Source organism: Schistocerca americana, chromosome X (assembly GCF_021461395.2).
Source record: "Schistocerca americana isolate TAMUIC-IGC-003095 chromosome X, iqSchAmer2.1, whole genome shotgun sequence".
NCBI lineage: Eukaryota > Metazoa > Arthropoda > Insecta > Orthoptera > Acrididae > Schistocerca > Schistocerca americana.
The window spans coordinates 256,052,635-256,066,701 of NC_060130.1; the positions used below are offsets into that span (position 1 = coordinate 256,052,635).

General features: G+C 36.9%; 1 protein-coding gene across 1 annotated transcript in view; it reads right to left on the minus strand.

Moving 5' to 3' along the window:
• LOC124556790 (paired amphipathic helix protein Sin3b-like) overlaps positions 1-14,067 on the minus strand; it is a 289,392-nt gene that overhangs the window by 14,490 nt on the left and 260,835 nt on the right. Inside the window, exon 21 of the mRNA XM_047130801.1 lies at positions 10,964-11,185. Coding sequence (XP_046986757.1) covers positions 10,964-11,185 — 222 coding nt within the window. The remainder of the gene's footprint in view (positions 1-10,963; positions 11,186-14,067) is intronic.

Genomic DNA, 14,067 nt, shown 5'->3' on the forward strand with positions numbered 1-14,067 from the left:
TCAGAACAGCCTCTGAAATAAACCTACGATAAAAATTTTATAAATTGCTTTCTCTTAGTTTAAAGTTATCTGTAACTTCATCCACATAAGCAATAAAAAAATGGTTTTTACTGTATGTGTGGTGCACATGAATCCAGTTTGTATTATTGTAATATCAATGCCTATCCAGGTAAGAGAGAAGAAGAAATATTTAGTGAATTTCCTGTGACATCAAAATCTGCCTGAAGTAAGTTAAAGTCTTCATTTAAATACAGTAGGGAAGTTCTGGTAGAATGAAAATAATTTAGGAGTAAAGGAGACCATTCACCAAATAGCAGGCAGGCAGGCGCACACACACACACACACACACACACACACACACACACACACACAGACAGAGAGAGAGAGAGAGAGAGAGAGAGAGAGAACATAGTGCCGGCTAGATGTACAATGCAGGGATTACAGTTCGGCGGGTGGACTAGATAGGGGTGGGGTGGAATAGGTTATGTAGAGGAGACAGAGGTGGGGACCAGGAAGAGAGGTTGGGGGTGGTTAGCTGGTGGCTTGGAGGGGTGGCTGGTGCACTGGCTAGGCACATTATGTACAGATACTGGAGCCAGTGGAGAGTGGCGCATGATGAAGGTGACGTAGAGACATGGACTGGGAAGGGGTGTGGGAACAATTGGTTAATGGAGATTGAGGCCAGGGGTTATGGGAGCAAAAGACGTGTTGCAAGGGTTAATTCCCACCTGTGTAGTTCAGAAAAGCTGATGGTCATGGGAAGTATCCAGATGGTCCAGGTTGTGAAGCCGCCACTGAAATAGAGCATGTTGTGTTAAGCTGCATATTGTGCCATTGGATGGTTAGCTTCGTTCCTAGCCACAGTTTGGTGGAGATCATTCAATTTGATGGACAGATGGTTGGCTGTCATACCGACCTGGAAAGCTGTGCAGTGACTGCAGCAGAGTTGGCTTACCACATGGCAGCTTTCACAGGTGGTTATGTCTCAGATGGGCTAGGATAAGCCTGTGACAGGACTGGAATCAGAAGTGCTACTCCAGTCCTGTCACAGTCTTATCCTACCCTGTCAGAGACAGGGCCAGGTGTGGAATCTGTCATGTCATATATCAACTCTTCTGCAATCATTGCACAGTTTTTTTGTCGGTCTGACAATCAACCAGCTGCCCAGCACAAAAAAAACGTGCAGCTGACTACAACATGCTTGATTACAATGGCTGCTTCACAACCAGGGCTATCTGGATCCTTCCGTCCACCACCAAGCTTTTCCAAACTACGCAGATTGGAATTATCCGTGCAACACATCCTTTGCTCCCATAACCATCCTGGCCTCAGTCTCCATTAACACACTGTCCTGATAACCTTGACACAACAGTTTCCTCTTCCTCTGTGTTGTCACTCCCCCTCCCCTCCTACCAATGCCCTGTCTTGACATCACCATCACCATGTGCCACTCTCCACTGGCTCTGGTACTTGTGCATCTGCCATACCTCTGTCCCATATTACTACCCAACAAACTAGCTGTCTTCTTCCAAGGCACTACCCACCCCCACCCCTCTTCCTGCTTCCCTCCTCTCCCCCCCTGTACCCCCATCCCCCCTTAGTCCACCTACTGATCTGCAATTGTGGCAGTATGAATCCACCCAGCAATGTACAAGGTTTCCAAGTGTGTGTGTGTGTGTGTGTGTGTGTGTGTGTGTGTGTGTGTGTGCGTGGGGGGGGGGGGGGGGGGGCTTGCATGTTTTGTACTCTAGCTTGACAAAGGATTTATCCTGAAAGCTAGCAAGTTTTCTATTTGTTTTATGTGTTTCTGTTGATGATTCAACACTTCTGCCATTCAGTGTGTTGTGACTTTTAATCATAAATTATTTAATGACTTAATTTCTAATTTACTTACTACTTCCTTCAGCAAACACCGTGTCATAAAAAAGAATCATCATCTATTTTACTCTACATTTAGTATGGCATTTATTGCTAGTAGGTAGACAGGAAGGTTATAACTTCACATCCTGTGTATATTAATGTCATTAGAAATGGAGAGTTGCTTAGCTGTGCCCCATCAAAGAAACAATCCAGTGTTCATGTGATGTGATTGTGTGATACAAAGAAAAACACAAATCAGAACAACCAGATGATAATTTTACTCCCCTCCTCCAAAACAGGAGATAATGTAGTCACTTTCAATTACACTCACCCTCCTTATACTTGATGGTATCATTATTTGGTGTATGTGCAATTTATTAACCACACTGCACTCTTATTACTGTGTTACATATTATGTATTCAAAATATATTTTACCTCACTTGGTAATTTCTTTATTTTGAATATGAAAATTAGTCAATATTCATCAATATCTATGTCAAAATGGTAATAAGCAATGAAATGTGTAAGTTTTTTTTTTTTTTTAACAAAGAAGCTATCTATCAAGCATCAAGGAAATTGGAAAGCAAGTAAAGTATAAAATTACTTTCAAAGAGACTTGGTGAAGTGAATGATAGATATGGTTCAAGTGATTTCTGACACATATTTCAGGCAAGAAACGAGTCCAGCAATTGCTCAATTTGCAACAAAAACATTGTTCAGCAACTGCTTACTGATATCACTAATTATCCAGAATTACTGACATCATAACAAATGGCAAACAGTGGGTGCAAGACTATGAAATCAAAACAAATAGCCAATCATATCAATTAAGGCCATCTAAAGGAATAAGGCTGAAACACACATACGGAGGTTTATTTCTGATTTTGAAGCCCCACTTATTGTTTTCTTCAAATACAAAATATTATAATGGTTTCCTACAACTGGACTAAACACTTTTTGTGATTTTAGGCCTTTTTGTGATACAATTTGGAGAAAATATCAGAATCATAAGTCACCAAATATATTATAATAATTATTCTGTTCAAACTTCACAGGTAATTCAATTTTAGCTCAAACAACATCACTTTGTGATGCTAGAGCCTAATATTTACTGAATATGACTTCTAGTGACAGTTTTTTCTTTGTGGCATGCATGAAGAAGACATTAAATATATATTTATATTATTACATAAAGGCTAATTTACAAACTGAGCTGAAGAGTACACATCAGTGTGCATGTCACAGATGTTTTTTGGAGTGCATTATAGTTACAAAAGTGTTAAAAACTCTCATCACTTCTTGATCACAAAATATAACCACAGAGGTTCTATTCAATGTATTCTGTGTGTGTGTGTGTGTGTGTGTGTGTGTGTGTGTGTGGTACATTTGAAAGGACAGTGCAGGTAAGCCTGAGAAATTGGAAGTTGTTGCCATGACAATCAACAAATCAGAGATAAAGAGGAGAGAGCCTAAATAGGAGTAAAGAATCAAAGCAAAGAGGTTGACAGACATAAGTTGCGAAGTAAATAATTCATGTGGAATCCAAAACAAAGTTTTCATGAGAGGTACATGACAGTACTTCTTATTTGATACAAAAATATTTTTCACTTGTGTCGGTCAAAACCAAAAGTTCTAGAATCAAACTCACCTCATGACCCAAAGTGAACCTGTATCAAAACAGTGGATGGCACTACTCAAATTCTATCTTCTAGTTAATTGTTATATTTCTCAAAAGGGAAATGAGCTTTTCATAAGTGCAAATTTGAAACACACCAGAATTACTCTGAAAGCAACTTGTATCTCCAATTAAAACATTTGAGAAAGACTGTTTATCTGTAACACATTTCCATCATCAAAAGTAAGAGAACTGAAAACAGATCAGTTACCAGAAAACTTTATAGTCATAATAGACTTAATAAAATGTTCAAATATATGCCAACTTATATTTTGCTATTAATAACTTGCACTAACAAAAATGCGCACAACTATTGATGAAAAATGAAACTTGCAGGACCAAGTAAAATGGTTGGTTAAATTGGCACGTTCATCACTGATTCCCACAGCATATGACTGAAATGGTATTTTGAATTGTTTTGCCTAATAGAATAGAAGACGTGGAGCAGCAGAATAGTTCAAGTTTTGCGAGAAGCTTGAAAGTATACAACAGAAAGAATTCATGTATTTGAGAGAGTTTAGAGTCATGTATACAGAATGATGACCTTTGTAGAAGTTTATTGGTTTGCCTAAAGGACTAACTATTGGAAAATGCTATAAACTGAGAGAGAGAGAGAGAGAGAGAGAGAGAGAGAGAGAGAGAGAGAGAGAGAGACTCAATAGTTTCTAATGGCCAAGAAGGTTCACTCTGGCTGTGGAGATTTGTTTCATAATGATAATTTGTAATTTGTATTGGTGAATAATTTATTAGATATCATGTCACTGCAAAAGGTAAAATAGTGCTGCAACAAAGGTGACAAATAACACAACTGATATCACCAGTGGGGACTGTCTTTACTAGAGAATTTAAAGCCAACAAGGGGAGTGCGATAACTTACAGTAGTGGTGATAGGACGACATGGTGATAGGCCATACATGAAAAGTTGTGCATATGGAAAGTTATGGGAAGAACTGTAGAGAAGTGTTGTGGAAATTGCTGCAGCCTTTTGTTAAGAAACTATCAAATCATTCATCCAAAGTGATTTGGGAGAAGAATATGAATCCTAAATCAGGCTACACTGATGAGGGTTTAACTCTTACTCTTCCTAAATATAAGATTAGTATTTTACAGACAATGCCCTCTTGCTTTATTCAATCATACTAGGATATTGCTCGTAGATGTCCAAATGAAACTGTGAGAAGGTTAGATAGAACTTAGAATAAAATAGTCTTCAGGACAACATAGAGCTGAGAGAGAGAGAGAGAGAGAGAGAGAGAGAGAGAGAGAGAGAGAGAGAGAGAGACTTATGCACAGATGGTGGGAGCTGTCAATGTGTAGGCACTATTGATGAATCATAATTTTGGTGTGTATTAAAGCAATAGTAGGAAAGTCCAGTACTGAAGGAAATGGATATAGAAGTCATGTTACCAAGAACCTTTCCTTAAAATGGTGACAAAAGACGAGAACCAATTCATAATATTTTCACTACAACAAAATAATACAACATTAGGACCTTGAGTCAAAAGCTCTTTTTCAAGCAGCAGAATACGTATCCTTTTAGAAGAAGTTAACGAAAAAATAAGCTCTCATGTTAAGAGATTGCTGCTTCTTTACACTACCGATTTTGTGGCTGATTTGTGTGTCATATCAAAAGGCAAATGGAGCCACATAAAATTGGCTTAAGCCTGTGACAAGTTATGGTGGAATGGACTGTTCTAGTGAAGTGATTGTGACCATTTGCCAATTTTTGTCATCATTTTATGTAGCAGGTCATGGAGTTTTACAACCACTGAAGGAAAGTGGGGACACAGTATTCAGTTTCCAAACTAAGAGAAAAGTGTATAATTTTGAGCACACAAGTGAACAATAATAACACCTTGTCTCTCTTGGCCTACCTAACTGGAAGATAAAACATGGGTACAGATATCATTCAGAGACACAGCACTATTTTCACAGTGTAAGAGGCCCCAAAAAATATTTTGCCTATACAACCAAATCAAATAGCTGATGAGATTTCCCCCTTCTGTTCTTCATCTTAATCATGTGACATTATGATTCATGAATATACAGCAAGACAAATAAATGCTAAGACACAAAATCAAAAGTTCGGAAGTTTTTTCGACTCATATTAGTAAAACTGGCTAAAGCTCTCGTCTGATCTAAAGCTTCTATACGAATCATGAAATTCTACATAGTTGACTGATTCCTTCACTTTTATATATGTCTGCATGAGATTTGTTTGGTACAAAGTAAAAATCTTAACAACAGGATCCCAATTTTTAATTCAAAATGAAATTGCATGAGCAGTTCAAATGTCACTCTAAATACAGTCTAGTAGCATTGCTTTGTGAAGTCATAACATACTGAGTGAAGATTGAGGACTTATAAAGGTTTTTATTATAAAGATGCTTATGACACTAATCACTATCAAGGATACAATGAGAAATTTTTTCAGTATACATTGCATGTGGCAGAAATGAAAGAAGTGACAATAATTAGATTAAAAAAAGAAACAATCAATAAAAGTACCAAACAATTTTCTGAAATGACAGGCTTGTTATTACACAGAAGTAAAGATTAATGAAACAGAAGAACAGACAAGTTAAGGGAGATGATGAATATTTAATATTTCATGACAAACTGAACTACTTACAATACAAAATCATAAAGTAATGGTATCGTAAGTAATATTTTGTGACAAATCTGTATATTCGAGGAATTGTACCTTAGGACAAAAGCACTAGGCAATTTTTTATTGGAGGCAATTCCTCTCTCTCAAATCAGTGTATGAGAGTAAGCCTAACAATTTTCAACAATTCCGATATACTCCAAAATTTTGACATCTGTAAAGTCAATGTGAATACACTACAGCATTTTCGGACCTAATAAACTGAACAAAAGCTCAAGGCCTAGAAACTTAGAAATCTCTTTATCAATCGCAATATTATTTCTCCTAAATACTTGAGTTAATAGTAGTGACAATATGGTCGTAACAAAGAGAAAAACTGACCATTGTTTCTAAAAAACAATTTAACACTGTTGCTGATACCTAAACACTAATTGCTCTTGGAGGGTTTATTTTTTTTACAAAATTGTATGGCTGATCAGTAACACAAGTAATAAGATCAGAAAAATCACTGCAATTAATCTGATTGGTTACAGTCCTTTTTATACAAATGCCTGGGAGACCTACACATGGAAATCAGAAAATGTGGCAGTACCTTATTTGGTAATACTCACAATGAAACCTTTAAAAAAAAAAAAACTTTGAGCTCTGTCAAGTGCTGGACTGTAAACATGTGTGCAGTGTCAGATTCTTATTGTTGGTAAGAGACAATGCATTCATCTTGACCCTTCAGAGATTGGAAAGTTTTGCAACATACCACATGACAGATAAGCATGTTACAGTGAAAAACAATTATGCACTTCCACCACTGCTCTATATTAGACAAACAGTCACACTGAAAATGCTTCCTACCACTAGGATTTAAACCTATTAACCTCAGATTTGTGCAACTTTGTTATTGTACTTTGGCGACCACTGCCAAGGACAGAGATACAAAGGCAAAAGTAATACAAGTATGCACAATGAACATTGTATTATATGGATCATTTGTTTGAAACCTACTTCCTTGCTCATTGAGCTTTTTAGCACATATGACATGTTCATCTGGTTCACATTTTCTCCAAGTTAACACAGAATAGCAACAACACATTTACTATTGACAGCATTTTGCAGGCTGGAAATTCTTTCAAATTGTCCCAATAAATTTCAGTCCCAGTGCAAATCCCAGTACTCTGTGTTTATAATGTTTCTATAACCATTTCACAAACAATGGCAGACATTGTAAATCTTTAAAATGGTGTGCAAGTAAGAAGGCAGATGTATGATGTGTCCTGCACATAGGAGGTCAGAGCATACTTTGTGGCACCACCAGTGTCCTCTCTGCTTTGTCTCACACCACAGTCTCCAGCTGTTGCCTAACCTGGTAATTGGTGATCCTGAGGTAAGTGCCACTGTTCCTGCTTCTCCCTCTCCCTATATAAATTTATTAGCATGGCATGTTTTATACCTACAATGAACACTCAGTGGTTAAGTATTAACATCATACATAAACGAACATGAAAATTAATGGTAAATGTTCTGCAAATACCATAAAATGAATGCTAGAGTTATACACAACAGACTGATGCTATTGACTGGATCACCACATGGTACACTGTCCCTGGCTACTGCACACTGTCACACCTCCCACCTCCTTAACATGCACACCACTACAACATGCAATGTTTTGCTACTACCACATTAAGCTCAACAAAATATTAAACGTTCCACTAACATGACAAGGTATGTGCACGAGTCTTCTCTCTCTCTCTCTCTCTCTCTCTCTCTCTCTCTCTCAGATGAAGAATAATTCAACTCTGATTCTTTAGACCTTTGTAAGCGGTTCTGACGAGTGAGAAAGTTGATGTAGATAGTTTAGCAATATTAAAATTATTGCATACCTCAGGACACACTCACGTCCTTTTCATAAATATTGAAAATGTTTAGTGTAAGACCTACATGTGACTACATTTTTATGTAAATGCGCCAGGGTTGTAATTAGAGCTACTAAGCTTCCTCGTTCTCTATTATAAGAAATTTCCTAACACAAAGTGACGTAAATCAAATAATGAAAGTTTGTACTTTTCAGTTTCAATGTTTTTCTTCTATCAAATAAGTTGGAAAAATGAATAATCCACCACCATGTACAGTAGTTGTGGACTATTTATGTAGATGTAGAACAAGACTGTTTAATACAGATCTGCCCTGTAGATACGATTAAATTTTGGACTCTAAGGGGGTTTCATGCAAAAGAAAGTATGAATTTACGTAGATATTGTTTACAATTTCTTTCCATTTAGTGCTTTCAGAAAGTAGTGAAATAAAGCCTTTGTGCTCCCAAGTGTGCAATATTCTTGGGATAGAAACTTTGCAGTAATTACCATAGTGACAATATTTTGCATCCTAGAAGAAACAGAGAAGTAACACAAGACACGAAGGACTTATTCCCAAAAACTAGAATTATTTAGTGATGAATTAAGTCACATGATGCACAGGACTGAAGAACAGTAAACATTACAAAAACTGGCTGTTTTGAGAAGAGGAAACAAATCAGCCAGAACAGCAGGGTTCATGGAGAAATACTATGAACAAACTGCACAGATTAAATATTATCTTTTGCAACTGTAATGAGAGCCTTATTAAGTCTTAATAAGACTTTCATTACAGTTGCAAAAGACAGTATTTAATCTCTACACCTTGTATATCTGAAACTGCAGGAAAAAAAAGAGGCCAAAAAACAAAGAATACAACATGACTATATACACGAGCTGAGACAAACAGTGACCCTGCCAACAAGTGTATATCTGAAGATAACAATGTCACTTGAAATGCAAAATAAATTAAATTAGGGTAAGTATGATTATTATTTTGCATCTGGTGCTGAATCAGTTATTTATGACTCCTTAATGTAATTTCCATCAAGCAGGCAAGATTATACATTTTATGTGACATGCAAAAGGGAAAAATGTATGCAACATTAACATAAAAGAGCAACATAATCTCGAGAAAACACTTTAAAAACTCTCTCTCTCTCTCTCTCTCTCTCTCCTCTCTCTCTCTCTCTCTCTCTCTCTCATGTGCACGCACGCAGACACACACAAATGCATGTACACCCCCCCCCCCCCCCCCCTTCCACTGTATTAATCATGAGGCACTTCTTCAGGTGTTCATGTGACTGATTGCAAATGCTACACTTCATGATACATTAGACAGCATTAAGATACTTCAAAGATATTTTGCTTGCAAATCTGACAACTGGATCAATTTGTAACTACACAGTACGATTTTTTCAATAAATGAATATGAACATGTCATCGCATACAATATTTAGTTAATTAATTCTTCAACAACTTCTACAAAACATCAAAATCACATATGATTAACCTGCACCTGGATCAGGTGCAGCAGTGAAAAGATGTTTCCTTTCGCATGGTTAAACTGCAATACATGACCTAATATAAGCACCTTGTGTGTGTGTGTGTGTGTGTGTGTGTGTCTGAAGACAATTCTACTGGAGGCTAGGCAGTTAGCTGGTTTTGTGTGTGTGTGTGTGTGTGTGTGAAGACAATTCTACTGGAGGCTAGGCAGTTATGTGTTGCATACACAGAAACACACACATGCACATGTGAGCTCTGTGGCACACACATACATGCACACAAACAGCACACATATATGTACACAAAGAGTCAAACCACATTTGATGAACATAAAGTTTAAACAAATATAAATTAAGCCTGTAAAATTATATTAAAAGGACACTACAAAGAAATATTTTATGATAAATATGGTGTTTATTGTTACTTATGGAAGCACTGCATCTGACAAAATGCTCCTTTTCTACAGACAGACTTCATTCCTTTTACAATATAATCACTCTTGTTTAAATCTTGTCTGATGACAGGAATGACATACACATGTGACAGAATGCTCCGATTCTGTAGAAACTGGTATATAATGTATGCATAGGAATGGTAACAAAGAAAATGGATGCATTATGCAGAAATTAACAGTCTTTGTGACCAAACACATATATGAGAAAATAAAACAGAAGCTGGGCACTGCATGCAAATGGATAATTATCATTTTAAAGCAGTGAAAATAACACTCTTTGTGACATTAGCATTGGCTTTTGTCTGTATACACATTTCAACAATCACACATGCAAATGCAGGCTCTGTGTCATCATCAAGATCACCAAAATTGATGAATTGGGAACATGTATTAACATAATGAAAGTAACAGCAGGATCAGTAGAATATGACATACAATGGAGCATCTAATGCAACATTCATCAAGAGATGACTACACAATGCTTTGCTATTCAAAGACAAGGAAAAATTACTAAACCAAGTTACAAAAAGACATTAAATATTAATTAAAATTACAGTCAATTTTGTGAACTGTACAACAATATTTTATTGATACTACTGTACAAAAATGAATTCCTATTACTGATCATTTTAGTTTGTTTGTTCTGCCTGCAGCATCAATGCAATAATCAGTAATATTACGGTGTGTAATAATGAAAACAAGGAATCTCTGCTTCACATCTACATTTTTACAGAACATCAACAATTCACAAATAAGTGTTCCTCAGCATCATATCTTTCAGCATCACAGTTATTAAAACAAGCCACCAGTCTACAGAGCCCCCATACTATCTCTACGAAACAACTTTGCCAAAGTTGCAAGCAACATCAAAGCCTTTTAGGCACCCTCAGAAATTTAATTACAGATTTATTTTTAAACAGAAGCACAAATCAGAAGAAGAACCAATTTATTTTCAATTATCATTTACACAATTACATCAAAATTACAGTAACCCTGACAACTATGAGACAACCTCATCATTATCTTCTGCACTGAGGTCCATTCGGTCATCATCACGGTCACGAATTTCCGATGCTGTTACTGTTGCACTTGTCTGACTACCTCCAACTCCATCAGCAGCACTAGCACTATATCCCTCTCCAAATGCTGGCCACTTTTCATCTGGCTCTGCCTCAGATCGAGAATTTTCTTCGGTGTCCAACAGTTCTATTGTAAGTTGGCAATCGTGTTTGTACTGTAATAAAAGTTTATGGTCTATAGTAATTATTCAGAAAGCATATAAAGATATTAGCATTTATACATACATTGCAAACAGGTGCCAATTTTAAAAAATTTGTACTAAATCATTCACAATAATTTGCACACTATAACATTATCACTTAAGCACATTGCTACTTTCACGAAGTAACTATTACAGGAAAACATAAAATGAAATTTCAAATCTCTGTGGGTGGATAACATGCGTATATTTGTACACCCATTCATCATTCCCTCTTTTTCAGAGGTGAAATGATGAAAATAGATAGTTCTCACAAATGTGTGTGTTATTGTAAGCAATCTGTGATAGGCTTGAATGATAACACACTTTATATTTCACAGAAAGGTAGCACCAATAACTTGCAAAAAACATATCTCACAATGTAGCTAATAACCTTGGGGTTCCAGACATCTTTGAACACAGAACATAGGGCATACACAACTTATCTAATTTAACTTCACCAGCAGATGAAAGGAGGCACAAACAGACAGACAGTGACATAAAATGTTTGGGAATGCATAATGGCATAAAACACTGGTTCTGTAATGGGTGGTAATGAAATGCGATCTACTAAGCACTCAAATGTGACTGAAATACCAGTCTGGCATTATATTTCAATGGCGAAGAACTGTGCCTCAGTTTGTGGGTATGCAACACATTGCACTTTATGTGTACCTGCAAGAAGACAGTGTTCCTGAATTTCACCAGGATGGTCTGAAGAAGATTTCACAGACGTGAGGATGCTCTTGGCAATGATGACAAAGAATTCATCAAAAGCTTGAGTTATCACTCAAACCTGATGTGGAAAGTATACTGAGATAATTTTATCCAGGATTAATCCGTTTCACTATACTTTTGTTTCAACACAAATTGTGAGAACAGCCTATTCACAGAAACGAGATAATGTTCTACCTATGGACATTTTCCCCCATATAAACGTGAACTGCAATGAAGTCTCTGGCTCACAGCAGAAAAATCTGTGAGCTTGGTTGGGAACATAAGCCAGGCACTATTTGATGCAGCAGCCTTATGCCACCTTACTGGGTGGGCCTGTATGCCCACGAGGTAGCACTCTACTGGTCGACAGCAGAGACAATGTCTTGCAGCATTAATAACTTCTCCATCATCCAAATACAGCTTCCCACAGAGTGTATCCTTCATTACACTTTATATTCTTCTGTTAGACAGTGATGAACCCAGTGGGCACACAACTTTGAGTACCCCAACTGCTGTGCAGTGAGAAGTTTGACTGTAATCCGTCGGTCACCTTCAATGAGTGTGTCCACATGTTCCAACACTGCAGTACTCACATGCGCGTGCAGCCGCCTGGCACACGGGAGATCACACATGTTTGCGTGACCTCACTGCGATGGTGACAGACACCTCACCTGACAAGTCATCGTGCTTTTGTTCACTGCCAGGTCTCTGTACACATTCTGCAAGTACCTACAAATACCTGCAATGCTCTGGTCTTATGCTAAAAGAAACTCAATCACTGTTCTCTGCTTAGAATGCATTGCTGTTACAGACACCATTTTGAAGGCTACATATAGCACCGCCGCCTATCAGAACTTCGTGAAACTATAGGGGCTGAAGCAGGAATATTCCATGACATAACACAGCAAATTCCACATTTTTTTCTGCTGAAATTCACTGATAAAAAAAAGTGTTGAATTATTTACTGAACGTCCTTCATAGAAAGATGAGATGAAATATTCTTGGCTTGGTAGTGTATGCTCAACTTCTTTTAGTTAGAAATGCAATTGTTTTTTGATGCAGTCCTCTTTCAGATCAAGATTTCCATTTCATCACTTAACATGAATGATTTCAGAATGCTGCACAGAGCACCGACACCAAATTAAATAATATTTATGTAATATTCGGTTGGAATTCAGAGGAACACAGACATATTAAAAACTTAAATATACGGTATTCATGTGCCACAATAATATTTATTTTATAGTTCATTATGAACTGGCTTATGGCTTTCTAGGGCATCATCAAATAACTTAATACTAAATAGATAGTCCACACATCACCAGCGAGATTTCATAGCTATAAAAAGATTCTTTTTCAAAGATATGTGATATTTTACAACTATATCAGTATGAAAACACAAGCATAATGTAATTCACAAGTTATATTATTTTATACTCAAAGATTAAAGGTATAGGAATGTATAAGCCACAAATGTTGCGTGAGTAATGGCACAAACTGCTACATTTTATGTTCAAACAGGTGAATGTAATGAACGGGCCAAAAATGGGCTCAGGTGGGAGGGGCGGGGGAGGGCATAGGGGAGAACGGAGTCTATGGAATGTGGATGTGGAACATCATTTACAACAAGTATGTTATCTATTGGACAGAAAAATATTAACTTGGTGCTGCTGCTTTAGTAAAGGTGAATAATGAAACTTTGTTTGGTGCTTAAAACTACACATAACACCAAAACAGGATTTTGAGTTCAAGAAGTAGCACAGAAGTGACCAAGAAAGCTAGCAAAGTTGCCAAGAGAATTTAAGTGAATAAAGAAATGAAGAAGTGGTACGTGGTATGTGATTACATTTATTTACGTCTGAGAGTTGTTCACATAGCAATTATGTCACCCCTCGCCCATGTGAATTTGGCATATTTGATAACACAGCATGAGATACTTTGCTTGCCATAATAAACTTGATGTAACTCTGCCAGAAAGTTAAAATTGAACAGTATCTAAACAGAAACCAGCTCCAACATCCACTAAACATTAATAGTTTGCGGAACATGTCATTAATCTATCAAATCTAAATTTGTCTTCTGAAGAGTTCCAAATTTTACATAAGGGAATTAAATATGTTCCTAAATCCAAATATATAAAA